At 48.6% G+C, this 27,969-nt stretch overlaps 3 protein-coding genes across 10 annotated transcripts; 1 reads left to right on the top strand and 2 right to left on the bottom strand.

Moving 5' to 3' along the window:
* Positions 1-25: 25 nt before the first annotated feature.
* LOC123127888 (transcription initiation factor TFIID subunit 4b) lies at positions 26-8,572 on the top strand. The gene is made up of 13 exons (XM_044547747.1): positions 26-345; positions 1,494-2,011; positions 2,617-2,712; positions 2,888-3,568; positions 6,152-6,252; positions 6,373-6,460; positions 6,547-6,682; positions 6,779-6,834; positions 6,903-6,959; positions 7,044-7,184; positions 7,592-7,657; positions 7,726-7,945; positions 8,037-8,572. Exons 1-13 carry the CDS (start codon positions 291-293, stop codon positions 8,210-8,212), a joined length of 2,391 nt encoding a protein of 796 aa, XP_044403682.1. The 5' UTR covers positions 26-290; the 3' UTR covers positions 8,213-8,572.
* Positions 8,516-11,768, bottom strand: LOC123127889 (serine/threonine-protein kinase D6PK). 2 transcript variants are annotated; one of them, XM_044547748.1, is made up of 3 exons: positions 11,557-11,768; positions 9,897-11,264; positions 8,516-9,513 (listed from the first exon to the last, which is right to left on the bottom strand). In XM_044547748.1, exons 2-3 carry the CDS (start codon positions 11,003-11,005, stop codon positions 8,664-8,666), a joined length of 1,959 nt encoding a protein of 652 aa, XP_044403683.1. In that variant the 5' UTR covers positions 11,006-11,264; positions 11,557-11,768; the 3' UTR covers positions 8,516-8,663. The 2 variants fall into 2 exon arrangements, with proteins under 2 accessions (XP_044403683.1, XP_044403684.1); XM_044547749.1 differs by lacking the exon at positions 11,557-11,768 and adding an exon at positions 11,369-11,542.
* Positions 11,769-18,875: 7,107 nt separating this feature from the next.
* On the bottom strand, positions 18,876-27,070 carry LOC123127887 (probable enoyl-CoA hydratase 2, mitochondrial). Of its 7 annotated transcripts, XM_044547743.1 has the most exons (13): positions 26,841-27,069; positions 26,544-26,713; positions 25,722-25,796; positions 25,393-25,483; positions 25,231-25,282; positions 24,615-24,718; positions 24,458-24,534; positions 20,621-20,695; positions 20,331-20,421; positions 20,174-20,225; positions 19,746-19,849; positions 19,574-19,650; positions 18,876-19,398 (listed from the first exon to the last, which is right to left on the bottom strand). In XM_044547743.1, exons 1-13 carry the CDS (start codon positions 26,998-27,000, stop codon positions 19,222-19,224), a joined length of 1,305 nt encoding a protein of 434 aa, XP_044403678.1. In that variant the 5' UTR covers positions 27,001-27,069; the 3' UTR covers positions 18,876-19,221. The 7 variants fall into 7 exon arrangements, 6 of the variants coding, with proteins under 6 accessions (XP_044403678.1, XP_044403675.1, XP_044403676.1 ...); XM_044547740.1 differs by having other exon boundaries at positions 20,174-20,421; XR_006462850.1 differs by lacking the exon at positions 18,876-19,398 and having other exon boundaries at positions 19,581-19,650; positions 20,145-20,225; positions 26,841-27,070.
* Between the last annotated feature and the right edge of the window lie 899 nt (positions 27,071-27,969).

Below are 27,969 nucleotides of genomic sequence, written 5' to 3'. Positions count from 1 at the left end.
GCCCTATCCTACCTAACCCCTCCGCGCCGCACGCGACGCGCGTGGGCCCGTGGCTCGAGACCGTGACCGGCGTCAACACACTTCGGCGCTGCCGCCCCCGCCGTCCCTACCGCGCCTCCACTTGGCCGCCGGGGAAACGCGGCAGATCCCCTCGATTGCTCCGCCGCGGCCTCCGTACGGCAGCGCTCCCCGGTGCCTCTGCGGCGGCCTAAGCGTCGCCGCCCCGCGAAACCCTAGAACGCCGGAGCCGCGCACGGCTCGTGGTTCCGGGCTCGCTGTTCGCTGCCTCCATGTCCTCCCCGCCGCCGGAAGCCGTAGGGGACGCTGGTGCCCCTTCATCCAGCGGTATCAGTCATCACCCCCTCCCTCGTTTGTATCGTAGTGCTGTGTAATTAGCTTCCGAAGACCAGGTTTTGGTCTATTTGTCACGATTAGGTTTGTCTTGATTTGCTTTTCGATGCCTACAGAGTTTAGTATCTGTCTCCATGCAAGGTTTGTCTGCTATGATGTAGTGGGAACCTGCTGAGCTTGTAATTCACTCGCAGCTGCATGCTGGCATGCAAGTTTGCCTTTCCCCCCTTTTTTTGGCGTGGAGGCATGCAAGAATTCGTGGCTGGCTTTCAAGCTGTCTTGTTACTAAGCGGATTATTTGGCATCATGGAAGAAATCTTTATCTTGGGTTATGGGCACCTCGCTCCTCCGCAAACTTGTGAAATTAATCCTGCAGCGCATTGGTAACTCTGCAAAACCAATGCTGAAAGTTTGGCGGGTTGTTGAGGAAGGTCAACAATTGGAAATAAATGTTTTTGTACGATATTGATAAATGGATAAAACTTTGCTAACAGTCACAATGTTATTTTGTCAAATAGACTAATGGATATTATTTTGTTTTTATATGCTGGGGAATACATAATAAGATAAATATAAGGAAGAAATCAGGTCTACTGAAAAAGCCAAGATTTTTATGGAGCTACTGCTGTTTTTAGCAAAAAGGGTAGAGCGTAGGAATTGGTGCAGCAAGCACAGCATGTTAAAACTTGAAATTGCGAATGAATTGCTCATAATTTGAAGGATTATTTGTAGCATTTGAGTCGCCCGTATCGGTACAGTTCTGCATCCTGTATCCACGTCAGTCAGTAGTTTGGAAAAGTTTCAGCAGCTCGTATATGGGTGGAAAGAATGATTGTTTCCTATGGCACACTTATCGGACCTTGCAAAACATTTCATGAAATCATGTCAGAAATTCATGATACTTGTGCCTACCTAATGAGTCATCGTCTGATTTTGATAAAATGGTTCTTGTCTTTCTTTTTTTACCACTATTTCTTTTCTTGTTTAGTTTCGAGGAGTTGCGTTTTCAACTATGTGCTTTTATTTGCAACTTGCTATTCCTAGAGATTCTGGGTGTCCTAGTTATTCAGTAATGTGATGGTCCCTGCCTTTTGCTGTTGAGTCTCTGTGAAACATGAACAATCTCTATTTCTGCACTCCAGGTACTTTGCCACAGGACATAAGTGATGTGTCCAAATCTACAGTTGGTCAGCTGCAAGCAGCAGATCAGGAAGCAAGTTCCCAGTCAAGCCAGCAGGCAGGGCAACCACATATGAATCCATCATATCAGTTGTCTCAACCAAAATTGGAAACTGGAGTTTCAGAAAATGAAAACTTTATCCAACAGGAGGAACACCATTACCAGCCAGAACAAGAGCAGCCACGTTGTGAGAATCAAGTGCAGCAGGCAGAAACAAATAGCTTCCAGTTGGCAGAAAAAGGAACAGACTATGTTGGTCAACAGAGTTTGACAGGCTCCATGGTAGATGTCGCTCAGCCTTCAGGAGATCAGCAGCATGTAAATCCAGTTGTCGGTCAGCAAGCACCGCATGGTGCCCAGGAAACAAGGAAGAGGGGATATCAGCCATCTATACCATTTAATATGTTGATTCCAATCCTACAGGCGCATCTTGACAGAGATAAAGACATGCAGCTTCAATCTGTATGGGCAAAACTTAGGGTGCGTTTTTGTTCATTACTCTGTTATTAGCTGATGTGTTTCATAAAAAGAAAACTGATTGCATGGAGAAAATTTCCATATTTTATTTATTAGTTTGGTCAAACTTGTTTGTTTCTTGTATAGCTACGACACTATAGATTCGTTAAGTGTATTTGTTGCAAAAACTGGCAGAGTAAAAGGCCATAATAACACTAGTGGAGACCAACAGTATTTACTACTAAGGAAAAAAAGAATGAGTTGCTCTTTTTGGAAGCCATTTGACCGATGACATTAGTTAGGGCCACGTTTGGGTGAGGGTGTGGCGGCTATGATAGATTGTGCTGCCAATTTGTGTCAGATTATGCTGCCCCGTTATTATGCTATCAGTACTAATAAAGTTTCCGAGGCATCTATTTATCAAATTAATGCGAAGAGAGTAATGCAAAGTCTGCATTTTCCCTTTGTTTCCTTGTCTAACAGAAGAGGAGAACATGTTGTTTTGAAAGAACAGATTGTCATTCTTGTTACAAATTGTTGCACAAGTTGAGGGAACTGATGAAAGAAGAGTAACAAAGGCACCTCAACATAGAAACTGTTTACTAAGATCGTCTATGCTGTGTTTGCAGCGTAATGAAGTCCATAAAGATGATTTCTTAAGAGTCATAAGGAATATCGTTGGGGATCAAATGCTCAAGCAGGCGGCTCATAAAGTTTTTGCACAGGTGAATGCATGGTGTTAACACCATCCCTGCCCTTTTCCCCTTGATAGCTAACTATTCATCAAGCTTGACAAGCGTGGAGCCAGTTTGAGTTTCCGTGTTTATTGAATGACTCAATTCTTTCAGTAATATTTTGTGTTCTCATGCCTATATTTGCTTTATTTGCTCTTGTTTGCAGATGCAAGCTCAGGCACAACGAAATAATAACCAGGGAAATGCAAATCAACATCCTTCGTCATCTCTAGCATCTACAGCTGCGAGTGGATCGGCAAAATTGCCTGATCAGCTAGTTCGCATGCCCACCCCACCTAACCAGGGCCACAAAAGCCAGGGATCATCTTCACCTCAGAACTTTGTGCCACTTTCAGGCACACAAATGCAAAGCAGCATGCATTACTTTGCTCATGATAATTCTATCCAAAAGCCAGATGTAAAGGGGGTGCATGCTGTGCCGAATCGACCACCTGGTATGAGCTTGCCAATTCCACTACAGACAAGTAACAAACAGCTGCAACCCACGGAAATCCAGCAAGCCTCACAGCAATTATATGGAACTACTAACACCCCTCAGTCGTACCCTCGGCCAACCAGTGGTTCGATGCCTCTTAGACCACAGAGTCAAGCGCCTGAAACACGACCTCCCTTTCATCCTCATGGAAGGATTCCTGCGAAAATCGGAACCGTTCCTACTCATCCGACAATGCAACAGAATGCATCGGCACGCCCAATGCAACAAAACAAGGATATAAAAAATAATGCTTATAACCCAAGTGCTAATACAAAACAAGGTTCTGAGCCTGCAGGCAAGGCCCGCCAGGTTGGCCCAGGAGGTCCTTCGGCGAAATCGCAAGGAAAGCAGGTAATTTGTCCTCCAGTAGTCTCTCACCTCCGTGTTACACAGTCCCTTCTTGCCGATTTCCAAATATCAGTGCATTTATTTCATTTTAGTTCCCTATGAATAATCTGAACTACTTAATATGAAGTTCAACATGATACAAGGGGTAATTGCAGGAAAATAAACTCCTAGAAGTATATGCTTCCCCTCACATGCAGCGTTTTTATGAATACCAGAATAAACAGAAAAGGAAATCTCACATGTCCGTGAGCGCTTTCATTGTATTATCTAGGATATTTGGCACTTCTATTGTACTCCCTCCGTAAAGAAATATAAGAGCGTTTAGATCACTACTTTACAGAGGGAGTATTAGCATCTTGCCAGAATGAACTTTTGAAGCATTTATGTATATTAGAAAATAGAACTGTTATTGATCTGTTACACTGGAATTGAAGTATTGATTTACACTAAAATACATACCAATTCACTTGGTAATTCCCTTTGATCTACCCCCTGTTATGTGGGGGCAGTAGTATAAGCGGTGGGGCCGCTCTTAGGCGCGCGCAAGGCAAGCCAATGGTGCAACAAGGTGTAGGTTTCATTTTCCCAGAATGTGTTACCAAAGAGTTTGGAGTCCTTAAGGAGGTTTGGGGTGTTTACATCTGTATAAGGGGATACGAGCTATTGAATAGGGTGATAATAATAAGCTACCAATAACTAGCGCCTTGCTGTGGGAATTTATATCAATAAATTTCCAAGAATAAAATTAGAATATATGAGAATAATGCCCCTCCACTTTTGCGATATATGAACGGTAGCAGTAAATGGAGGGTAGACTTCACATTGTAATGCATCGTTACCTTCTGGCTCCGGGGGGATGATTTGTTGCTAGAAAAAAAGGATGACCTTGAAGGCCTGCATATGCTTGATGATGTGGAGGGAATGCATGTGGCGGAAAATGGAATATGAAGGGATTTTATGTACTTGATGATGAACGACATGACATGCGTTGTGAGGTGGGATGTGTGCATCTTGAGAAAAATGGAAGTAGCGGGGACCAACTATTTAGGTATATATAGGATTTCCCAGTCTCTCTCCCTCTGCCCTAGCCGCTGCACCACCCACATCATCTAATTACGGGACACAAGACCTCCCGGCCCAACCATCATATCTCTCATAAGTTCAGTTTTGTTGACACCAAATGGTTTGACAATGTGGATTGATTGGGCTTCTACTTCACAAGGTATGGTTGTTAGTCGCCACATATATAGTTTCAAGACAATTGCTATCAAGGCATCACCCCGTTTACGCCTCATCATCTAATAGGTTGGGGCTAGGTGCTGTGAAATCTCACTTTTCATGGAAATGATTAGGTAGGTGCAATCTGCAAAAATACCTGTTCAGGTGTTGTTGGATGTTGCTGGGGATAGACATGGCAGACACATGGGTCAGTTAAGGTCTTAGGCCCAGCTAAATTAGCTCTCTACGAATCACATTGGCCCATCCCTCTCTTAGGTTACGAACCTAATCTAAGAGGGTTGGGACTTTAGATCTCTTCACCTTTCGTTGGAGCAGCACTCCTCTTGTTGCATGTTGGATCAGCTGGACACAACGGGACACTACGGACGGACGAGAAGATGCGAAGGATACTAAGGCGCTAGAGAGAAGCTCGTTTCTCCCTTACCCACTCCTTGTTGGACATGTGTTTGAACCAGGGTGCCACAAGTTTACCCTTCGGTCTTGTACCAGCCAACAATAGTAACAATTAATTTAGGGAAGAAGCCCCTGAATAGTAAAATATGCATATCCACAAATATCTTGTAACTAATACCGTGTAAAATTTAGCACTGGGAATATTTTGTCAGCAATGTTTATGAAAATAAAATAGCATATGTAGAAATGCTCGTCTTTTATAGTGTATATATATAAAGTTCCACTCTTTAATTAGCATATTTAAGGCTTCATCTAGACTTGGATCAGCTGAAGCGCAATGTTTGTTTGCTATGCATTTTTTAAATGAGTGTTAGCCATGTAATCTACTATATCTGAATAGGAGCCCCTGCAGCCTCAGTGAGCGCCATGTAATCTACTATGTCTGAATAGGAGCCCCTGCAGCCTCAGTGAGCCACGTCATCTGAATTGTTCTAGCCGTTGATGCAATATAGCCCAGCCATCTGCAGCCGTCTGATCTCTTCTCATTCTTTTGTTTCCTCTCTTCTGCTCCATGCATACGATCCCACGGTCACCGAAGCGAGCGGCTGCTTCCTCTTCTGCCTCCCGTAACCGATGAGTCAAGAAATTTCCTCTTCCACGGGTTATTACTCCCTCAACTCTCCTCTCTCGCGAGGCTGCATCTTTCTTTGAACCCCCATCTGTCTCTCTGTGTCGCTCACGCTGCCGGCTACCTCGCGGCGCACCCTGCCTTCGCTCTCACCTCCTTCTGCCGCCTCCATGCGCCTAGCCATGTAATCTAGTTAAAAATGAGGAGAGAAAAATGTAGGGGATTTGTGGCGCTATGCATTTTTCTCATACCTCAGAACTTCGCAATTTTAAAATGTCTTCCTTCAAATATAATTTGTGCATCTACTCATCTGGCTTAACTGTCAGGCGGCCCCTAAAACATCTACACCACCTGCTGCAAGGACTAAGAAATCTGGTGGCCAGAAGAAATCATTGGAAACGGCTGGTTCAGCACCACCACCAACCAGGTTTCATAATTCACGTCATCCCACCTGTTCTGTTTTATTATCTGATTCTGAATGCATTATAGCTTACGGAGTAGTTGCATTTTATGGATAACCCCAATCTGATTTCCTTTCTGTTTCTAGCAAAAGACAAAAGACAGCTGGAGCCTTCCAGGAACAAAGCATCGATCAACTTAATGATGTCACAGCTGTTAGTGGTGTTAATCTTAGGGTACGAATCTTCCTGGTTGATGTTTGGTTTCTAATACTACTTGTGTGTCTTGTTTGTATTTTATTGGTACTTTTTTACTTCAATAGGAAGAAGAGGAACAACTGCTCTCTGCCCCCAAGGAAGAGAGCGCAGCCACAGAAGCAGCACGGAGAATCGTACAGGAGGAGGAAGAAAACCTCTTTCTGCAGAAGGGCCCTCTTCTGAAGAAATTAGCAGAAATCGGTTAATCCCTTTGAACTTATATTGAGACCATAAAACTGTATTTACATACACCATAAATATTTGAAGCAACACTGGCTGATGACATGTTTTTGGCAGTTCTTAAATCTAACTTGAAGAACGCTGACGCTGATGTTGGACGTTGTTTATCAATGGTAAGTTGTTCATAGGACCGTCCGCCAGAATTTTGTGGCACTATGTCTGAAGCTTAACTCTTACTTAGTGTGTGGAGGAGCGATTGCGAAGATTCATAAGTACTCTCATAAGAGTTTCAAAGCAGGTTAGTCATTTCACATCATTTAGTTATCGGGCTGTGGTATAGTTGGGTATCATGAGATACTAACCTTGCTTGTCTTGTTGCTAGAGAACCGATGCAGAAAAGACTGGTCATCGACTAGTTATTACTTCAGATGTCGGCCGTCAAATTTTGCAGATGAACCAGAAAGCTAAAGAAGAATGGGACAAAAAGCAAGCAGAAACTGACAAGAACAAGAAACAGACTGAGGTGCTACATAATCTCCATTTTACGCATATTCAATTTGGATGACGGGCTTGTTCCGTTAAAATATCATGCTATTAGATGATTACTTGCATGGTGTCCGAAGTTAAGGATTAAGTGTTTATCCACGTGTTTCTGGAATTTATACGCATGTTGGTTAGTTCTAAATCCTCGAGAGACTGTCAGTTATGATTTGTGTCTTGATAAAAAATTCCAAGGAGAAAATAAATGAGTCGAATCAATCTAGCTGTTCTATATTGGATTACAATTTTGGTATCTTTATCGTACTGATGATTCTCTAAACTGAACAAGAGTGTTGGGTAATAAGTGTGCCCCTGGTTTCGTACTAGAAGATGTATGTACTCATTTATATAGCAAAATCTCATGGAAGTGTGTTGGCGACTTGCGTGCAGGATGGGAGCAGTGGTGGCGCAGAATTGGAGAAAGAAAAAGAGGAAAGCCGTCCAAAGAATGCAAAGGTAAGTATCTGATGTGATCTCTCTAGTTTGACATGTCTTCTTTTCCTGATATTCTTAATCTCTTGCAGCCCAACAAAGAAGAAGACGATAAAATGAGAACAACAGCTGCAAATGTTGCTGCTCGGCAGGCAGTTGGAGGAAGTGATATGTTTTCAAAGTGGCAGCTGATGGCCGAACAAGCTAAGCAGAAGCGGGCACCAGCTCCAAGACCATCCCATGCATCTGGAAAAGGGTCTGCAGAACGCAGTGAGGCTTCAAAGAGGAGCCATCTTGCGGCCTTTGGAACTGGTAAAGAGACATTCTGGCATCATTTTCCCTCCGCATTCTCTATTATTAGAGTGTTGTAAACTCAGGGCACACATCATACTGTCCATTTCAGGAGGCACGGAAAGGCAAGGCAAGGGTTCATTTGCGAATCGCCACTCGCATGGGCCTCAGCGAACTGTTTCCGTGAAGGATGTAATCTGCGTCCTGGAGAGGGAGCCTCAGATGACGAAATCGCGGCTGATCTATCGGCTGTATGAGCGATTGCCTGGAGAGTCCACCACAGATTAGGCTAAATTAGTCAATTATTTAGCTTAACCTGTACTCCCTCCATAAACTAATATAAGAGTGTTTAGAACACTACTTTAGTGATCTAAATGCTCTTATGTTAGTTTACAGAGGGAGTAGTGTGTAAATGATGTGTGGGGGTGGCAAGGTAAGTTGATGACAGTGCCGGCTAGTTGACATTACAGATCTCTTACAGATAAGATGGTGCATAGCCACCAAAATTGGTCATATAAAACCCCAGCCAGTCTAGAAAGGGTGTGTTGTGACAGGAATAAGATCATCCAGTGTCTGTCGATGCACCTGACCTGCTTTCATCTGTTGTTGTGATTCATTGGCTCAGTTATACCAGTATACTATGATAAATCTCCTGCCCTGGTTCCCATAGTGTTGTTTGTACAAACTCGCAAGCTTAAATAGCACTGGTCGAATCAGAGCCAGGGACAAACTCTGTGGTCTAAAAGAATTCGAAGTCGAGGAACTTGCCGCCGGACTTCACCTCGGCGGCGCCGATCACCGTCGGCTGCTGGGTTGCTCCGCATTTCGCTGGCGGCTCGGCCTCGACGGGCTTGGGCACCTCGGGAGGCGTGCTGCACCGGATGAGCGCCCAGTTGACCCCCTGGAAGAAGGGGTGCTGCTTGATCTCTGCGGCGCCCCGCTTGACGCCGAGCCGCTGCTGCGGCTCCTTGACCAGCAGGCCCCTGACGAGGTCCCTGGCGGCGTGGCTCGTCGGCGGTGACTCCGGGAAGCGCAGCTGCTGGCCGACGACGTTGAAGAGCGTGGCGCGGTTGCCCGCCCCCTTGAAGGGCGTCCGGCCGTAGAGCAGCTCGTGCAGGAAGACGCCCAGCGTCCACCAGTCGACGGCGCTGCCGTGGCCCTCGCCCTTGATGATCTCCGGAGCCAGGTACTCGTGCGTCCCCACGAACGACATCGACCGCGCCGCCGTCGGCTCCGCCACCAGCTCCGGCACGCCCTGCCCCGGCTCGGAGCACCGCCGCCGCCTCCTGCTCCTCTGGCCGAACAGCCTGGGCATGAAGCACGCGGGCTGGACGCAGGCAGCGGAGGGCTCCATGCAGCCGGAGGGCCGCACGCAGAAGGCGCCGCCTGCCCTCCTGGGGTCGGAGTCGCACGCCGGCGCTCTGACGAGCGTCGGCGACACCGCGCACTGCTGCAGCGAGAGGTCGAAGTCGGAGAGCATGATGTGGCCGTCGTCGCGCACCAGCACGTTCTCCGGCTTCAGGTCCCGGTACACCACCCCCAGCATGTGCAAATACTCCAGAGCTAGGAGTACCTCCGCAGCATAAAACCTGCCCAGCACAGCACACGCACTAATCACGTCAGCATTTCATCTGTACTGAACTTCTGTTTCTCCGACTTCTCCTCATGTACCATTTCTCGAATTTATTTTGATCAAGCCATACTTCATCTGTTCACTTTTATAAGATTTTGAAGATATTTCAGACAATGTACAAAACAACATATTTTAAATTGTCTGAAACGACTTACAAAAGTGAACGGAGGGAGTGTTATTATTTTCAAAACTAAAGAATGTTTAAGCAAACATGTACACCGAATTCCAAAATTAAAGAGAACAAGATAAGATATCAGCATAAACATAACCAGGAAGAAAAGCATTTTCATTTCACCTAATAATAATACAAACTGATATACCGGAACATGGATGATTTACCTCGCCGCGTACTCGGAGAAGTGCTTCCGCGGCTGGCGCTGCCGCAGCGCGTGCAGGTCGCCGCCGGGGCAGAACTCCATGAGCAGGCACGAGAAGCGGTCGGTCTCCAAGTGCGCGTACAGGGTGGGGAGGAAGGGGTGGTCCAGGAGCTGCAGGATCTCCCTCTCCGTCCGCGCCCTGCTCAGCTTCCTCCGCCCCGCCAGCGACGCCTTGTCCATCACCTTCATCGCGAAGTGGCACCCCGTCCCGCTCAGCTCCGACAGGTACACGCTGCCGATGTCGCCGCACCCGAGCCGCCTCAGCAGCCTGAAGTGGCTCATCCCCAGCGCGCCGCCCCGGGCCCGGACGGCGAGGATCGCCCGCCACCGAGGGTCGTTCCCCTTGTGGGGCTTGCTGGCGGCTCCGGTGACGCTGTTGCTCCGGCCGCTGTCGTCGCTGCTGTCGCTCGCTTGGCTCCCGCTGGTCTTTATGCTCTCCGTTGAGCTGCCTCGGAAGCTGCCCTTTGCGCTGTCTTGCGTCCTCCCGGCGGTCACCGCGGGCTCACCGGCAACGGATCCGCTTCTGCGTGTGCTTGTGCAGCTGTTCCTGATGCGTGTGGCACCGGCGCTGTCACCGGTGCGATCCTTCTCCTCCGACGACTGAGTTGAGGGCACGGCCTCGCCAGGAGGCTCTGGAACAGGGGCACCGGGCACCTTCATCTCTTCAACCAAAGCAACCACATTGGGTTCCAGGTCTGCGGCATGGACAGAAATGTCTTCCATGGACGGTGCTTTGGCTGACGGGCCTCGCAGCAAGCACCCCGGTGGCCCGGTCTTCTCCTCGTCAACCGAAACATACACGGTGCTCATAACATCCACATCGATTGGCTCCGGAGGGTGGCTCGCCCCGGAGAACGAACTCCGGCCACCCTCACCCGACGATTCCTCGCCCCGGAACCGGAAGCTCTCCCCGCCTTGTGCCGACGGGTCCTTCTCATCGGGCTGCTCCGTGCCCTCCCCTTCCCTAGCTGCATCTATCACTACTGATGCTGGCAACTCTGAATTATTTGGCTGCCGGGCAGTGGCCACCCAAGGGCCCTCTGGCCCGGCAATCTTGTCAACCACCTCCATCAAACCATCACCAGCAAGATGCGGTAGCCCCTGGTCGATTCTGTCCACCAAATGAGGCAGTTCTTCAAACAATCGACAGGATTAAAACTCGGGATAATGTTTTTTGCCTTCTATTTTTCTTGGCACCAAACGGAGCTCCAGGGGCAGGGAGGCCCGCAATTTCTCTGCAATTGGAATGGCTCCACCAAGATCCAGACTTCTCCACCCAGCTCCAGCAAGAGGGCAAATGCAGGAGCCCGAAGCAGTGAATCACTCCACTCTGCAGATAAACACACGGGAAGAGGCTTAGTGCGCCAAACTGGACATGAATTTGTTGAGGAGTACACTCCAAAACCACCAAATTAGAAACCAAATTTCTTCAACCCTGAGCATCCGGAAGGCCTTCCCCAAAGCAAGCAAGAACCCAGATTTTGACCAGCGAAACAAAGGCGCATTGGGACATTTCCCCACATAGCAAAGAAACCAGAGCTAAAATAGCTAAAATGACAGCTTCCCCCAGAAACAAGAACGGGACACATACAGACCAGGAGGGGAAAAGAGGGAAACCACACCATAAACAACTAAAATGGAGATCCAGGGCGGCTTGAGCTCGGGTTTTTGTTTGGCTCTCCCCGCCACCCTCTGCTGCTAGTCCCGAGTAAGTAGCTTCTTACTCAGACCACGCACTCCCGTGACGCGAGGAGACCGAAGCGGGGAAGGGAAAAACTGTAAAGGGTGGACGCGTCCAAGTTGGACGGAAAACTGCAACTGCAATCACTCCATCTGTTGGCGGCGTTAGAGCTAAGGCCAACTTCACCGCGCAATCCTAAATAGATGTTTGTTTTGATCGAATTCTATCCGTTTGGATAGGACAATGTGATCGTATCCGGGCCGTTTTTTGGATGCGGTGGCCGTGCGCGCAACGCGCGGACGCATCCTATCCGCATTTTTTTTTCTTTGTAAGCCCTTAATTTTTTTTATCATTCATTTTTAGTACGTGGGAATACATCACCAAATTTTAACTAGAAAAGTAAGAGCAAAGAAAACAAGAATCACAAAAATACATTTTAGAAGATATCCAACTTCCATAACTGCTCCTATAAGTTGGATTAATGTTTTCTCGATGCATTCATTGTTGATCTGCGGAGGAGCCTCGATCTTGCGTGCTTCTTTCTTATTCGAGTCTAAAGAAGTAGAGGTTGCTTCCTCGCATCTAGTCTCGTGAGTGCACTTGTCTCATCTACAGCCTCTATACTAGCTAAAAGTGCACGAACATCTACTAAATTGCGCTCTATCAATATATCGATGTACTCTTCTTCCCAATACCAAAATTTGCATCCATTCTACACAATAAAATTTGAAGTTAGCATAACTAGTCAAGTCTAGAGCACAAACGGAAGCTAAAAAGAGCACATACCCCATCGTTTAAGCACTTGATAAACACTCATTTGGGATGTTCCGGCGTTGTAGACACGCGGCTCACGACCTTCTTTGGGCAGTGGTCACACTTAATGAGTGGCAACGGTGCGCCGACGAGCTTTTGGGCTAGCACCGAGCCCGGCCGACCACCATACGTGTATCTGCCGGCGGACCACCGACGGTGTAGATCCGAGCGGCTAGAGGAGGAGCCACTGCCTGCATGTGGCCTGTGCCCGACCAGTCCATGGCGCGGCGCGTCCTCCCACAGCCGGGCGAGCCCAAGACCGACCGGATCCGCCCCAAATTCGGCCGGCGGGTGCGTAAATCAGGTGGCCGTGGTTGGGTAGCTCGGGGGCGCCGAGGGGAAGGGGCTGGGCGAGCGCGCGCCCGAGCTGCACAGCTGCAATGGCGGCGGCGGCGAGGAAAGAGTGAAGAAGAGTGGAGGGTGTGTGGCCGGAGGGAGGGAGGGGGCGGATAGAAAAAGGCGTCCATGTGCCACCGATGGGCGGGCCAGGGGAGGACACGCGCAGACAGCCCGCGCGTCCGCGTGCTGTCCGTTTCACCCCAAAAACGGCGCAAACTTGGGCCAGGGATGGGTCGAAAGCGGACAGAAAACGGATAAAAGTCTGTTTGCGCCCGCGCGCTGGGCCGTCTGATTCGACCGTTTTACCCCAAACAGACGCGCGCGGACAGGATAAGGTCGCGCGGTGGAGTTGGCCTAACTCGCCGATGCAAATGGTCCACGCGTGTCCGTTTGAATCACGAACAAAAATGCCGGTCCAACCCACCGACTTAAATCTAACATCCATCCGCTCGCTTCGTCTGAACGCATTTTTGGTCTATTTTTGCGTCTGATTTTGGTTCACTTGTCGATCGCAGAACTACCCCAACCATTGTGGTCAATGTGCCCACCTACCTTGGGCCACATGGCAACGTGTGGATGCCTCCGGAATCCACGTCTTTTTTTAAATGCAAGCGTGGGAGGGAGGTGGCCTCATCCAATTACACCCCCCATTCACGTCTAGCCACGCCTGCTTCCTCGCCAACGACAGCAAACCTTAGCCATGGCGACAACAAACCCTAGCCCTAGCAGAGCTGCTGGCGCAGCAGACGGTGGAAGAGGCTGCGAGGGCGGCGTGGCAGGCTGCCTTCTCGTGGGCTATGTCGCCGCCAGACTTCGTCGACCTCACCGGCTCCAAGGAGGACGATGGCGACGCCCAGGGCTACATGACGGGCAATTGGGCGCTTGGGAGGCGTTTTTAATGTTTAATTATGTATTAAGTGGACTTTGGCTGACAGTTGACTGGCATTTTTAATGTATAATTATGTTTAACTTATTTGCAAGCCCTAATTTTATAAGTATTTTCTTTTTTCTAAATTGGCACACTAAAATTACGTCAGCCGTGTTGGGCGCACCAGCGGACCTCGTGTAGGGGGTTTCGAGCTGGTGTTCTTGGCACGATGGTAACATGAAGAATATGGACACAATATTTACCAGGTTTGAACCTTCTCGAAGAGCTAAAACCCTATGTCATGCTTTTATTATATTGACTGTGGATGAAGTACAAAGTACATGATGATCTACCTCGAGAGCATATGTATTAGTTCTAAGTTCTAACCTCTAAACCTTGAAATCGTGCCTCTACAGACTAAATCCCTCGGCTTATATAGACATTGGGGGTATCTAGGATTTACACATAGTCGGTTGCAATCTAAGGATAAACATGCCGATCATTTGAATGTGCCTTGAAATGTACGCCAAGTCTTCGGAGGATTATCTTGATTACGCCGTATGGCCCATTCTTCAGTTGTTGGCGTGTCTTCGGCCCGACCCATGAATGACAAGCCGACGTGGTGTGCACCCCATAATTCAGGATACCCTTAGTAGCCCCTGAACTAGTCTTCAAGCCGAGGACACTGATTTCTTCCTCGGAACAACTTCATCTTTCCTGGTCTTCGGCTTCGTAGGCGAGTTCTATCTTCCACGCCGTAAATCCGAGGATATATTTGGATCCAAGGTCTTTTTGGCTTTTGGCATTTCTTTTCAAGGGATGCGTCAAGGTTGACGCATCAGGATCATAGATAGAATGGGTGTCCAAAAGAAAAGGCCATTGTTATTAGTACAACCAACCTTGCGGCTGCTAGAGCCCTAAAGAATCCACATGCGGATTACTCGCTCTCGTCCCACCTATCTACCATACAAATGACTGAGCCACGTTCACGCAGTAGTCCAGCCGCTCTCCAGTCCTGAGCCTCTAACTTGATCTTAACAAGCAGGTCGTCCACCGATGGCGACGCTCCATTGAAAACAATGTCGTTTCGGTGCTTCCACAACATCCATAGCACTGGTGTTATCACCGTCCACGCCTCCTTTCGAAATTGCTTCTAGGGGTTGAGTGTTGTCCACCATTCAACTAGTTTTGAATCTGCGGATGGCGTCCACTCCGGCCTACTCCAAGTGTTCATGATCTTGGCCCATACCTGTCGTGCTAGAACACATCCGAGAAGCAAATGATCCAATGTCTTTGGCAGTTGATCACAGAAGGGGCATGCCGACGGGTGCGGCAATTCATCTCGAGTAATAGGGGTTATCTTTTTAACAAGGGCCCTCCCTGTGTGTCGTGGTTTTGTCACGGCCGATGCCCTAATGAAAGGACTTAGGTGTGAGGCCATCGCTACGATGATTAGCTTGTCATATCCCCAACACTGTGCAACTTATTATTATTTCTTTGTGGGTCCGAAGACCTCCTTAGTTTAGCCACGAAGGCTTGCCGTGGATCGGCTGGGTTAAACACTGATAACTTTTTTCAGCCGAGAACCGAAACGTCACCACTTATGCCAGAGTCGAATCGTCCCTTCATTAGTTATGACTCAGTATATTGTGGCCCAAGGCCGTTTCCAATGGCACGTCCTATACACAAAGAGGTCGTGCTCCGGATTTTTAGCGGTATCATCATCGGAAACGCCTTGATCCCCGCACACATATACTACATGATATATCGGGAACTGGTGATTTTTACTGTGCGACCCGATGACCCTTGGTCTTTTACTGGCCTTTACCCACGCTCTCATTCCTTGCTCCATTGCCAAGAACTCCCGCAAGCTCAAGCGCTGCGAGATCCGCCTTTCGCTCCCGTTCCTCCCCACTTTCTTCCTCCACCGCAAGAGATGGCCGGCAAGGGGAAAGGTGATGCTGCTCCGGCATCCGAGGCCGCCAACACGAGGGGCAATGGCTTCCCTCCAGTGGCGGAGCCAGGAAAAAAGGACGAGGAGGGCCGAGTGTTGCTGAGCCTCGTCAGGGAGGGCCAGCCCACCATAATACATCATTTTCATAGCAAATAATCACTTGTTCAGATGTATATTAGGCTTAAATCAGTTGTATTAGGGGGGGCCAGGGCCCCTGCTGGTCCCCCCTGTCTCCGCCACTGCTTCCCTCCAATGTCACCACCGGTACCATCATCGAGCTTCAAGCCGATGGGTACCTTCCTGTCATGGTGAAATGCTGACCTCCCGTGGCCACAGGCGAGGTCTATTTAGCCTCCGCCATCCCTGTGCCCCGAAAGTGGGAACGAGTCGTCTTTGTCTCCCATCTCATCCAAGGTCTAGTTTCCCCTTCCACCCCTTTGTCAGGGTTCTACTATTTTTCTATGAGCTTGACTTCCATCGTCTCGCCCTAAATATTAGCATGTGTTTAACCCTATTAATATCATGTTCATGCTTATTTCTTGGATTAAGTTAATCGAGAAATTGCTAACATACTCAACAACATCTGCCTTAGGCGTGTGTGTGATGTTGGGTTGCATGCATTCTGTATATTGATCGTTGCTTTATATATAAAGTGCGGTGAAAGCCTTTTTCGGCAAATACCTTTTCAAAGAAAGAAAAAAGCAGCAAAAGTGGAAATGCTACCGCGCAAATTAACTGCCTGCCATGCTTAATGCGGCTTTTAGGCAATACGAAGGTAAGGAAGCTAAGAGAAATGCTCCACGGAGAGCAGGTTAGCTGCAATTAAAATGAAACAACTGCCATGCTTAATACGGCCTGGTGCTTAAGCACGCTGGGCCCATGTGCCTGGCTCTTGTCGCCATCCGTTTCTTCGCACGGCAGTGGCGCATGCTAAACTTTAAGAGCATCTGCAATACTTCCTCGGTCCGGGTGTATAAGTTATCTTACGAAAATCAGATTTTTCCAAAACGTTTAGGCGTGTAACATTAAATTCTCCTTGTTCCCCTCCCAGCCTCATTAACGAGCGTTCTGTTTGTTCCTCGATTCCCTCCGCTGCCTCGTTCTCCCCACGTGGAAACCCCTCTCCTCCCGTTTTACCTCTTCTCTAGTGTGAAACGAAATCTGCATGCCGTGCATGCTGTTCTTCCCATCCTTTATAAGCTATGGCAGAAGGAAACACGGGGTAGGAGAGAAAGAGCAGGCTGTTCGCCATGGAAGGAGAAGGTTTCCAGATTGGATCCATGGAGATGAGGGAGGATGCGGGCGCCATGGAGAAGACTTGCAGCAAGGTGAAGGGCGCCATGGAGGAGAATATGGGCGCCATGGAGAAGAAGATGGGCGCCATGAAGGATCAGATCGTGAAGGCAAGGGAGAGAGGCATGGACGAGGAGGACGTCCAGCAGCAGATGGGCGCCATGGAGGAAAAAAACTGCACCATGGAGGAGGAGTTTGTCCAGCAGCAGATGATTGCAGGGATTGGTGAGATGGAGTATGTACGTGTACATAAGCTGGATGTTGCGTTCGCTATGGAGGTTGTGGCAGATGATGTTCCTTTTGTGGACCCGGATGCGGAGACACAAGATCCGTTCGCCATGACGGAAGAATCTTTGACGTGGAGCTCCGGTTGTGCGGAGAGGGAGAGCAAATGGATTGAAGCGAACCATGAGTTGCTCCTCTCCGGAACATGGAAGAAGAAAGTTCGCACAATCAACGTTGGGGTGCAGGTTGGTGGCGAAGACGTGCACGTAATGAAGCATCCGGTGGTGAGAGCGGAGGGAATCGAGGAACAAACAGAACGCTCGTTAATGAGGCTGGGAGGGGAGCAAGGAGAATTTAATGTTACACGCCTAAACGTTTTGGGAAAATCTGGTTTTCGCAAGATGACTTAGGCTGGTTATAGTGGGAGTAACATAGGTAGTAACATAGATGCCACATAAGCAAAAATGGTGATGTGGCAAGTAGTTAATGAGGAGAGAGGCAAATAGAGTAACATAATATGTTACCATCATATAGCGGTTTCCAATGCATAATGAGTCTACAAAGTAATAAATGAAGGCAACTATGTTACCACACCTATGACACTACCCACTATGAAGGTAGTAACATAGACTAGTAACATATGTATGTTACTAGTCTAAGTTACTCCCCACTATGACCAGCCTTATACACCCGGACGGAGGGAGTATGTTCAATCGTTGGTATAATTGTCCACATCAGCAGCCAACAGCACATCATACATGCTCTTTAATGGGGTGTATGTTAAGCGTATGTTAAATAACTAAGCGGGTCCATTAAATGTTGAAGAAATGAACAGACTTGCCTCGGAGCTTGTGCCTGGAGCGTTGGTTCAGATTCATACGATTCCATTCTCTCTCTTCTTTTATTATGTGCCATATCATCAAAATAGTTTAGGTGGCAATTTAACCAACGATGATCATACGACTGTTGGAGATGCCCTAACAGAGACAGCCAATTACTTCGCCGTAACACTTAGGCCTCCAAATTACCTTCTGACCAGCTAAAGTAAACCGGGAACCTAGGTCGCTGCTTGAATGCCTAGGAGAGATGTACACACAATCTGTCTCAAGTTTCCACCACGCCCACTGGCCAGTATCTTTGGGGTCGAAGGCTCCTGTCCATGCTTCTGACTTTCGATACGCTCATGGCGGCCCTCGGAAGCGGCAGCGGCAGCATCTTGCGGCCGGTAGATTGTTTACTGCCATTGGGATTATATTACCCCGACATAAGAAACAGTTACCGGCCCCAGTTTATAGGCCATCGGAGCCACTCTTTCCGGCGAGCTCTTGACATGAAGGACAACCACATGGCCACGGCTCCTGTTGCTGCTCCCTGGCCATGGCCATGTAGGTAGGGCACTGGAACCGCCGAATCGGGTAGTCCAAGCTCTGGCCATGGACGAAATGATGTCCGGTTGCTTCGGCCTGCTAAAAGCGTGCGAGTCTGGAGTCTGTGGGGAGGCTTTGCCCCCACCACCATGACGACTTGACAAGCCAAGGGAAGCCGGCCCTGGCTGGCGTGGTATGCCTTGTGTTCTTGCCTCTGGAAGCTCATCATGGCCGGCCTGCGTGCATGGCAGACAGGGCCTGCTCTGTCTGTGTTCTCTCCTGCACGTACTAGGTTTGAGCCGGCGTGCTCTCCTCTTTTTTTGTTGATACGCTGGAGAGTAGCACATCACACGATAAGTGAGACTAAATATCGGACGAAAACATCAGTGCGCATGCATGCATTCAGATGCAGAGACCACTATGAAAGAAAAGGTACAGCCAGCAAACTCCGAAGTCCAGTCTATCTTGTACCCAAGCCTGGATTATCCAAGAAAATTGCAATGATAAAACAAAACCGCGTGCTAGCTGTACTGCGAAACAGTTACAGGGGTGCGGTTCATTTCAGTTTTAGGCGATCATGACACGATGAAGATGTAGCACATCCATGATACATCTGCAAATAATGTAGCATCCCAGACGCATTTTGTTATCTGGAATTCACAGTGCAATGAAGGAATGTGCATACACCTTGCGAACCTTCTGGATATCAGCAGATAAGAGGCCAAGAGGGTCGACTTCAGTACGGCCTCACTTTCCTGTGTACAAAGGTTTTCTTTTCTCGGCAAATGCAGCTAGACCTTCGAGGCGATCCTGAGTGTGCAGAACTTGCTCGTAGCACCCTTCTTCGACAGCCAACGCAGAGGACAGGTCTACCTCCATCCCTTCATTGATGGCCTTCTTCGCCATCCTTATCGCTAACGGACCCTGAAAGAAAAGAACTATTATCAGAACATCTAGAATGGCCAAAGACAGTTCATTATTGCGGCTCAAACTGGGAACTGCATTTCCAAGGAAAGCAGATGGTCACAAATTTGCGAAAAAGAATTGCGCCACAACCATATCAAATGAAGCACAGAATATGCTCAGAAAAAAGTCTTACTTTCTGATTTATCTCCCGGGCAAGTTCAAGAGCCTTTTGATAAGCCTCACCACCAGGAACACAGTAGTTCACTACTCCTGCACGCAGATTCTTCTAATGAGGTGATAAAGTCTTCTCTCAAGTACTAAGAAGCCATAACAACATGCAGAAACCTGACGAGTTTGGCCTTTACCCATATTTACAGCTTCTGTCGCATCAAATCTACGGCCAGTGAATATCAATTCCTTTGCTCTGGCCCTTCCAACAATCCTTGGAAGACGCTGTGTCCCTCCAGCTCTATGTATTGTAAGAGGTAGATGTTAACAGCTGAAGCATATCATTTCACTAAAGAGATTCCAGCAATTCTCGAACCAGTTCGGATATGGCATGCTATTCAAGGACAATAATCCACATAACATCTTTGCATCTTTTAGGATGCAATTCCTCACTTAAATTTGTACTGGTATGGAGTAATGCACCGAAGTGAATATTGCATAAAATGAAAATGTTTGGCGAATAACTGCTAGGTCAATTTGCAAGGCGATGAATACTTGATAATTCAAGACAACGTCAACACACATAATTTACTTACAAAAGTAAAGCGCCATCCTGGACACGTACCCAGGAATAATAGCAAGGCCGGTTTCTGGCAAGCTGAATGTTGCACTCTCCCCTGCAAAACATGTTGAAGAAATGCATTCAACTGTTTGAAAGGAGGGGCCAAAACTGGTTTCTATAAGATGTATGAAACTTGAGCACTGCAGAATAAAAGCAATACCACATATACGAAGATCACATGAAAGAGCCAACTCTAGTCCACCGCCAAAAGCAGCTCCTTCAACAACAGCTATTGTAGGAATGGGGAGTGCCTGTTCACACAAGAAAAACTAGATAAAATAACATGTACGCTGAGGCTTCAACGAACCATTAGGTAGTAATAAGGAAGACGAGCATGCATACAACTTGAACAGCGATATACAGTGCTTTCTCTCATCACCAAATAGCATAATATTAACTAACACACTGGATGTAACATGCTATATTAAAATGTTTCATCCTGTTACAAACCTCAAAGGATGAGAATGTAGCTCTCAAGGTATTAACAAATTCCCGGACTTCAGAAGGGCCCATTAACCTCCTTTCCTGTCAAACGTACCATATATTGCGATCAGGAAATGGATTGTGATCAGTAGAACACAAAGGAAAAGATAGAGGAGGTAGAACCAAGGCATTCACCATTTTTCTATGCAACGAGTCTGATAATTTTAGTTAAATAACTTATGATGTATGCCACAAAGTAGCATCCATTTCAAAGTTCAAACGAACTGCTTCATAGGCAAATAGCACCAACACAACAATTTCATTAGTTGGTATTGTACTGATTAGAGTTTACAGCGCTCCTGTGATCCACCTGATTAAACATATTTACATTTCTCTTTATAAGTCAGAGCCTGATCTTAACCTCATAATTTATCAATTTATTACTTTCAGAAGGTGCAAACCAGATGAATGTTTTGGCATTAGCTCAACTGACATTCCTTGAGAAACTAGCTCATCCATATGTTGTCTGAACCCAACCAGGACATGTTTTATTTCTTGAATCAGTTAGCTCTTGACTGACCTCGGAGGATTAGCCAATAATTCCATAGCATTATTCACCATTGTACCAATGTGGCAATCTCACACATCTACTGTATTATGTTACTAACCATGCTTGCCAGCTACCCTATCATCTAAAATTTGAACAGACACTTAAACATATTTCATTTCACTACAGATCAACCTGAAATGAAATTAAGTGCTGAACCGCCAGAGCACAAATTTATCAAACTTGCAGCATAGGAGTGGTGGAGGTGGCACCTTGAGGTCAGCGCCCGCGCAGAAGACCTTGGGCACGGAGCTCGCTACCAGTACAACGTTGGCCGTCGGGTCGGCCCCCACCTTGTCCATGGCGCTCCGCAGCCCCTTGAGCATCTCCTTCCCGATGGCGTTCCTGGCCTCCGGCCGCTCAAGCCTCAGCTCCACGATCCCTGAAGCCAACCACACCTTGAGAGTTGAGAACACAAATTCCAGAAGCTCAAGGAAGAAGGAACAAGATGCGGTGGTCAGCGACGGACCGGAGTCGGGCGCCGAGAGCTTGTGGAGGCGAACGGGCTCCGGCTGGGCGAGGATCTGGAGGGCACGGGCGAAGAGGACGCAGTGGGGAGACGAGGAGGCGCCGCTCGCCGCCGCGAGGTGGCCGGAGACGGCGCGGAGGCCCCCGAGGCTGCGCATAGTGGAGAGTCGGGCGAGAGTGGGAGACTGGTGCCGGGCGGAGGAAAGAGCAGAGGCAGCGTCAGCAACCGTCGCGCTTGGATAGACATTGCTCTCGTGGCAGGTCAGTAGCACGCCCGTGAGGAGACGGCCAAATTCCACCGACTCATCCGCTGTCGCTGTCGCGTGAGACATAGGGCGCTGGGGACGTGACCAGCCGGAAACGACGCCGTGCGCGCCGCCGGCCGGTCTCCGGAAATGCGCGTACGCCGCCGATAAGATGGCACGCAGATGCGGGGACAAGAGAAGAAGAGAGGCCCGTCGCATTGGCCCGGCGGCCCGGTCCGGCCAAGATGAAGAACGGAACAACCAACCAGGCCCACGGTAAAATATTCAACCCCGAAACATCATTCCCTTTGGCGTCACCACGCGGAGTGGCAGGAGTCCAGGAGACGATCTTGTTCTTGTCACGGCACATCAACACTGCTCTCCTGTGTACACATCGGGCGCTGATTACGCTCCAGTGTACACGGGCTTCCTCTTCTCGGCGAATGCAGCCAGGCCCTCGAGGCGGTCCTGCGTGTGCAGCAGCTGCTCGTAGCATTCCCCCTCGACTGCCAACGCGGAGCGCATGTCTGCTACCTCCATCCCTCGGTCGATGGCCTTCTTCGCCATTCTTACCCCCAGAGGGCCGAATTTTTATCCAAAAAGACTACCTACCCAACGAAATTGACAAAAAAGACTACCTTCAAATGAAATTAGCAGAAGAGACCAGCCCAACCGTGACGGCAGGCGCGGCAGCCGACGCGTGGCACCTGCCGCCACGCCGGCAGGCGGCAGCCCCTGCCACCACATGGCCTGGCGGCAGCAGGCGCATAACAGCCAGCAAGCCCCCAAGAACGGAATGGGGGGCTGCATGTGCTCCCTGCCGCTTAGTGGGGTGGCGGCAGGACTGTTTGTCTGCTGCTAGTTTCATCTATATTTTGTTTCGTCTGCGTTTCGTTTCGTCTGACGAATAATACCACATATTCCTATGTCCCTGCTATTGATTCCTAGGCATGCAGTCCACTATTTTTGCAAATACTAATCGTTAATTTATGAATAATAATACGAGCCTCCGTTGCGGGCCTCTTCATCGGCCTTCTCGCACCGGCCTCAACGCCGCGCGGAACATCACCGCCGCAGGCCTCACCGTCGGCCTCCTCGCGTTGGGCGATACACCCCGCGGACCTTCACCGCCGCGGGTTTCATCGTCGGCCTCTTCGCACCAGCCTCGTCGCCTAGCGGACATTCGCCGCCGCAGGCCTCATCGTCGGCCTCCTCGCGCAGGCCTCATCGCCCAGCGGACCTGCTCCGCCGCGGGCCTCATCGTCGGCCTCTTCGCACCGGCCTCATCGCTTGTCGGACCTTCGATGTCGCAAGCCTCATCGTCGGTCCCATCGCCCAGCGGACCTTCGCCACCGGAGGCCGACGATGACCCTCGCGACGGAGCAGGTTCGCTGGGCGATGAGGCTAGTGCGAGGAGGCTGGCAATGAGGCCCGCGACGGTGAAGGTCTGCCGGGCGATGATGTCGGTGCAAGGAGGCCCATAATGAGAAGCGGCGGGGAAGGTACGCGAGGAGGCAGATGGGTGTTGAGGCAGACGTGAGGAGGCCGACGATGAGGCCTGCGATGGAGCAGGTCTGCCGGACGATGGGGCTCGCGGCGGTGAAGGTCCGCTTGGCGATGATGTCGGCGTGAGGAGGCCGACGGCGAAGGTCTGCCAGGCGATGAGGCCGGTGCGAAGAGGCCGACGATGAGGCCCGCGGCGAAGCAGTTCCGCCGGGCGAGGAGGCCATCGATGAGACCGCGGCGGTGAAAGTCCGCCGGGTGAATCCCGGCGTGAGGAGGCCGACAATGAGGCTTGCGACGGTAATGTTCCGCCAGGCGTTGAGGCCGGTGCGAGGAGGCCGACGATGAGATTCGAAGGCTTTATTTGTAAATAAACGATTATTATTTGCAAATACAGTGCACTATATGTATAGGAATCAACGATAGGGATATACGAATCTATGCCATTATTCGTTAGACGAAACAAAACACAGATAAAACGCCCTTATTTGTCAGACGAAACAAATGCAGACGAAACGAAACGTAGGCAAACAGTCATGCGCCACTAGGCAGCAGGGATCACATGCAGCCCCACGTTCCGTTTTGGGCGTTGGCTGGCTGTTATGCGCCAGTTGCCGCCTGGCCTTGTGGCGGCAGGTGCTGCCGCCTGCCAGTGTTGCCGCCTGGCCTTGTGGCGGCAGGTGCTGCCGCCTGCCAGTGTGGCGGCAGGTGCCACGCGTCAGCTGCTGCACCTGCCGCCACGGCTAGGGTGGTTTCTTCTGTCAATTTCGTTTGAAAGTGGTCTTTTTTGTCAATTTTGTTGGACAGGTGGTTTTTTTAGACAAAAAATCCAGAGGGCCCTGCCACAAAGAATCGGCTTCAGAACACCTACAACGATGGACCTTATACATACCTATGTTGCATGGCATACAAAATGATCGAACACAACTCTACCCTCATGATATGCTTACACTGAATTTTGGGCTCCATATACTGAAACCGATAGCATGCTCTCGCCGATAATATTTTCTATGAATGTTCAAAGCTGAAAATGGTTCTTACTTTCTTCGTCATCTCACGGGCGAGTTCAAGAGCCTTGCCGTAGGCCTCCCCTGCTGGAACGCGGTAGTTTGCCAGTCCTGGGGCGCAGAGATGCATTTTAAGTGCTCTTTGAGGAACTGATGATGGTGGGAGGAAAACACGATGAGGCTAGTGTTACCCATCAAGACAGCTTCAGTTGCGTCGCATCTGCGGCCTGTGAATATCAGCTCCTTCGCTCTGGACCTTCCGATGATCCTTGGAAGACGCTGTGTGCCCCCGGCTCTGCATATTAGGGCAAGCAAAGGGAGGTTATCCATTGACTGAAGAATATTATTTAAGCTAGTTTTGAAGGAAGGTTTCTATTAGTTTTGGTAAAAGAAAGCAGATATACTTACGGCAGTTAAATGCATGCAACCAGTTTTCATCATAATTACAGGTGCCGTTTTTCATTCCACTAGAAAATGAATTTGGTACACGTGGCTCGTCGTTAAGATAGCAACTGATATTATTAAGGCTGTCCTGTTATTTAAATTATTCCAATATGCAGGTAAGTATGAAAAAGAAAAATTCAAGACCCCTTATCAGAGGTGGATTCCTAATTCTAAAGCGGGTAGGAGGTAGGACTCCTCTTTCTGAATCGTGGCAGGATTCGATTAGAGTCGCGTTCCTCAGCAAAGCACGAACGATTCAAAGGAGAGAAGCATATCACTTTCAGGGCATCTTTGTAACTTTTCAACCAATTTATTGCCGAAAGCCGAGCACTGTGTATCTGTGTTGGCCACTTGGCCACATACCCAGGAATGATAGCAAGTCCTGTCTCTGGCAGTCCAAGGGTTGCATTTTCTCCTGCGAATCAGTAGGAAGACATGCATTCAAACATTCAAAGAACTGCAGCAAGATTATGCTCCATAAGGTGAAAATGTTTAGCATATACTACTGAATATTAAAGGCAGCACCACATATACGCAGATCACATGACAGAGCAAGTTCCAGCCCACCACCCAAAGCAGCTCCTTCAATGACAGCAATTGTTGGAATGGAGAGTGCCTATTCAAACAAGCCGCATGATGTAAGAACAACTTAACATATAGAACAACCAATGAAAAATGATAAGAGAAATGAGTCATGCCCATAATTTGAATATAATGTACTCCCTCCAATCCATGACAATTAATATGGATCAGAGGGAAACATAGTTAAATGTGTAATCATTACTTATGTTGTTGATATACAATTATATGTGGAGGCAAAAGAGCATGCTTAAGGTATGGATCCAGGTACAAACCTCAAAGTACGAGAATGTAGACCTTAAGGAATTAGCATATTCTTTAACCTGTGAAGAGCTCATGTGCCTCCTTTCCTGAGTAAATAAATGCTCTAAGATATTTTCCATGTGAAATATATGCAACAAATGTATATCACAGATGTACAAATTACATAATTTGAGTGTTCGCATGGTCTCAATATTTGTCATTGTACGGTAAAGGACAAAGTTGGTGTTTATAATTCTTTAACTGATGAGAAGAAAAAAACTTATGTGACACTGGCAACTCATAGCATGCTAGTTATGATAGGTCAAATAAATTGGTTGAGAAATCAATATCAACTGTCCTGCGCAACGATGATATCTCATCAACTGCTACTCAACTGATTAGGGCCATGCTGAAAATGCCTCTAATCATGCATCTGATAATTCATACCTGCTCCTCTTTAAGCCACACCGTCGACTAGCCATTGACCCCACTACCTTTATGTCCTTCCTAGCCAAATAGCAAGATTATCTTTCTTGTCTCGTACTTAGAAATTCTTCTAGATGCCACTCGTTTCATATTCTTTCCCAGCCACGAGTCTCTGTTTTTGACAACCCACCTATTTTATTACTAGAGCATCTTCAATTTCTTCGTGACACAGATTTTTAATATTTGTATTCCTTTTCAGCTATGCACATCACCAGTCCATTTCTCCGAAAACTTTACACAAGAGCCGCTGGTGAATGTTATCATCCGGTGTTGTCTCATGTATCGTACTCAGAAATGAACACTCACACAATCCCCTGTGGTGTCAGTCTAAAATAACCACCGCATCACCAAGCTGAGCAAGAACAGACCTTGAGATCGGCGCCTGCGCAGAAGACTCCCGGTACGGAGCTCGCAACAAGGACGACCTTGGCCGTCGCGTCGGCCTCAATCTTGTGGATCGCGCCCCGCAGCCTTGTCATCAACTCCCAACTGATGGCGTTCTTCACCTCTGGCCGCTCCAGCGTCAGCTCCAGGATCCCTGCTCCCAAACAGGATTAGGGCCACCAGAAGTGGAGACTTTAAGTCAATTTGCCTCGGAGGGGGTGAGGGTCTTAAAGAAGACGGTGAGGTAGGGGGGGGGGGGGTCAGATTCAGCGATCACGGACCGTTGTCGGGGGCGGAGAGTTTCTTGAGGCGCACAGGCTCCCTCTGGGCTAGGGTTTGGAGCGTGCGCACGGGGAGGGAGTGGTGACCAGGAGCCGCTGAAGCTTGACGGCCGGCGAGGTGTCCGGAGACGGCGGCGAGGATGCCCCACGAGCTGCGCATTCTGGATGCGCGAGGTGGATAGTGACAGGAGCAGTTAAATGCTGTGCTGTCTGCGGGCAGCCCATTTGAGCTCGAGAGCAGAGCAGCACTTTGGCTCGTCGGTGTGATTTTCTCTACTACTCCCTCACTTTTCAGAAATTTCATTTTATCACCCCGTCGTTGCCGTGCAGAAAGGTGTGCTACCCGTGCACCGGACTCCGTAGTGCATTTTAAAATATTTTAAAAATCTGGAAAAAAAATCAGCACATTGACACAACATTAAGGTATGTTGTCACAAAATTTCATACTTCCTTCATTCCACAATGTAGTGCTTCCTCTATCCCCGTGCTTTAACTTTGACCGTAAATTTAACTATCAAGACCGATTGCGGCGGGAGCAAAATTTATATCAGTGAATTCGTAATCGAAAGAAGTTTTTAATTACATAATTTTTTCTCCCGCCGCAGTTGGTCTCGTCGGTTAAATTTATAGTCAAAGTTGGACATCGAGAAGCGCGGGCGCACTATATTTTGGAATGAAGGGAGTATCAAAATTCAAAATATTGCATGAAATAAAAAACTAACATCAATATGATTTTTTTGCGGGGAAGTAGGGTTTCGAAACAGGTTTGGGCCCTTCTTCTTCCTTTGGCATGTTGATTCTCTGTGTGTGTGCGCGCTCGCGCGTGTGTGTATGTTCTTTTCTATTCTTGCCCGATCCAGGTCATTTTCGGTCAAAGGGGTAGCCCATGGTCAGATCCGTTAGAATGGAGGCTCTCCTGGTGGCTAAGATTCTGATTCATCCATGGGATAGAGGCGAAGGGGCTTGGACGCAAGGCAGGCTCCATTGGCACTAGGAGCTCCAGTGGAGAGGAGACTGGGAAGGGTCGCACATGCCTTCTTTGTTGCTGCCAAGGGGGTGATGGTTGTTGGCTAATGTTGTGGAGGTGTACAGGCTGTGGGTTGCATGGTGGTGGATGGGCGCGGTGTGG

This window comes from Triticum aestivum, chromosome 6A (genome assembly GCF_018294505.1).
Source record: "Triticum aestivum cultivar Chinese Spring chromosome 6A, IWGSC CS RefSeq v2.1, whole genome shotgun sequence".
NCBI lineage: Eukaryota > Viridiplantae > Streptophyta > Magnoliopsida > Poales > Poaceae > Triticum > Triticum aestivum.
This window is presented reverse-complemented; position numbering and strand designations above follow the sequence as displayed.

Bases quoted from the DNA above. Each gene is read 5' to 3' on its own strand.
- LOC123127888 (XM_044547747.1), top strand. From the start codon at position 291: ATGTCCTCCCCGCCGCCGGAAGCCGTAGGGGACGCTGGTGCCCCTTCA. The intron at 346-1,493 runs GTATCAGTCATC...TCTGCACTCCAG, and splicing joins TGGTGCCCCTTCATCCAGCG to GTACTTTGCCACAGGACATA. The intron at 6,253-6,372 runs GTTTCATAATTC...TTCTGTTTCTAG, and splicing joins TCAGCACCACCACCAACCAG to CAAAAGACAAAAGACAGCTG.
- LOC123127889 (XM_044547748.1), bottom strand. From the start codon at position 11,005: ATGGAGGTGGTTGACAAGATTGCCGGGCCAGAGGGCCCTTGGGTGGCC. The intron at 9,514-9,896 runs GTAAATCATCCA...TGTGCTGGGCAG, and splicing joins TTCTCCGAGTACGCGGCGAG to GTTTTATGCTGCGGAGGTAC.
- LOC123127887 (XM_044547740.1), bottom strand. From the start codon at position 27,000: ATGCGCAGCTCGTGGGGCATCCTCGCCGCCGTCTCCGGACACCTCGCC. The intron at 24,719-25,230 runs GTATGTGGCCAA...CCTAATATGCAG, and splicing joins GGACTTGCTATCATTCCTGG to AGCCGGGGGCACACAGCGTC. The intron at 20,696-24,457 runs GTAAGAACCATT...TACGTTTGACAG, and splicing joins CCCGTGAGATGACGAAGAAA to GAAAGGAGGTTAATGGGCCC.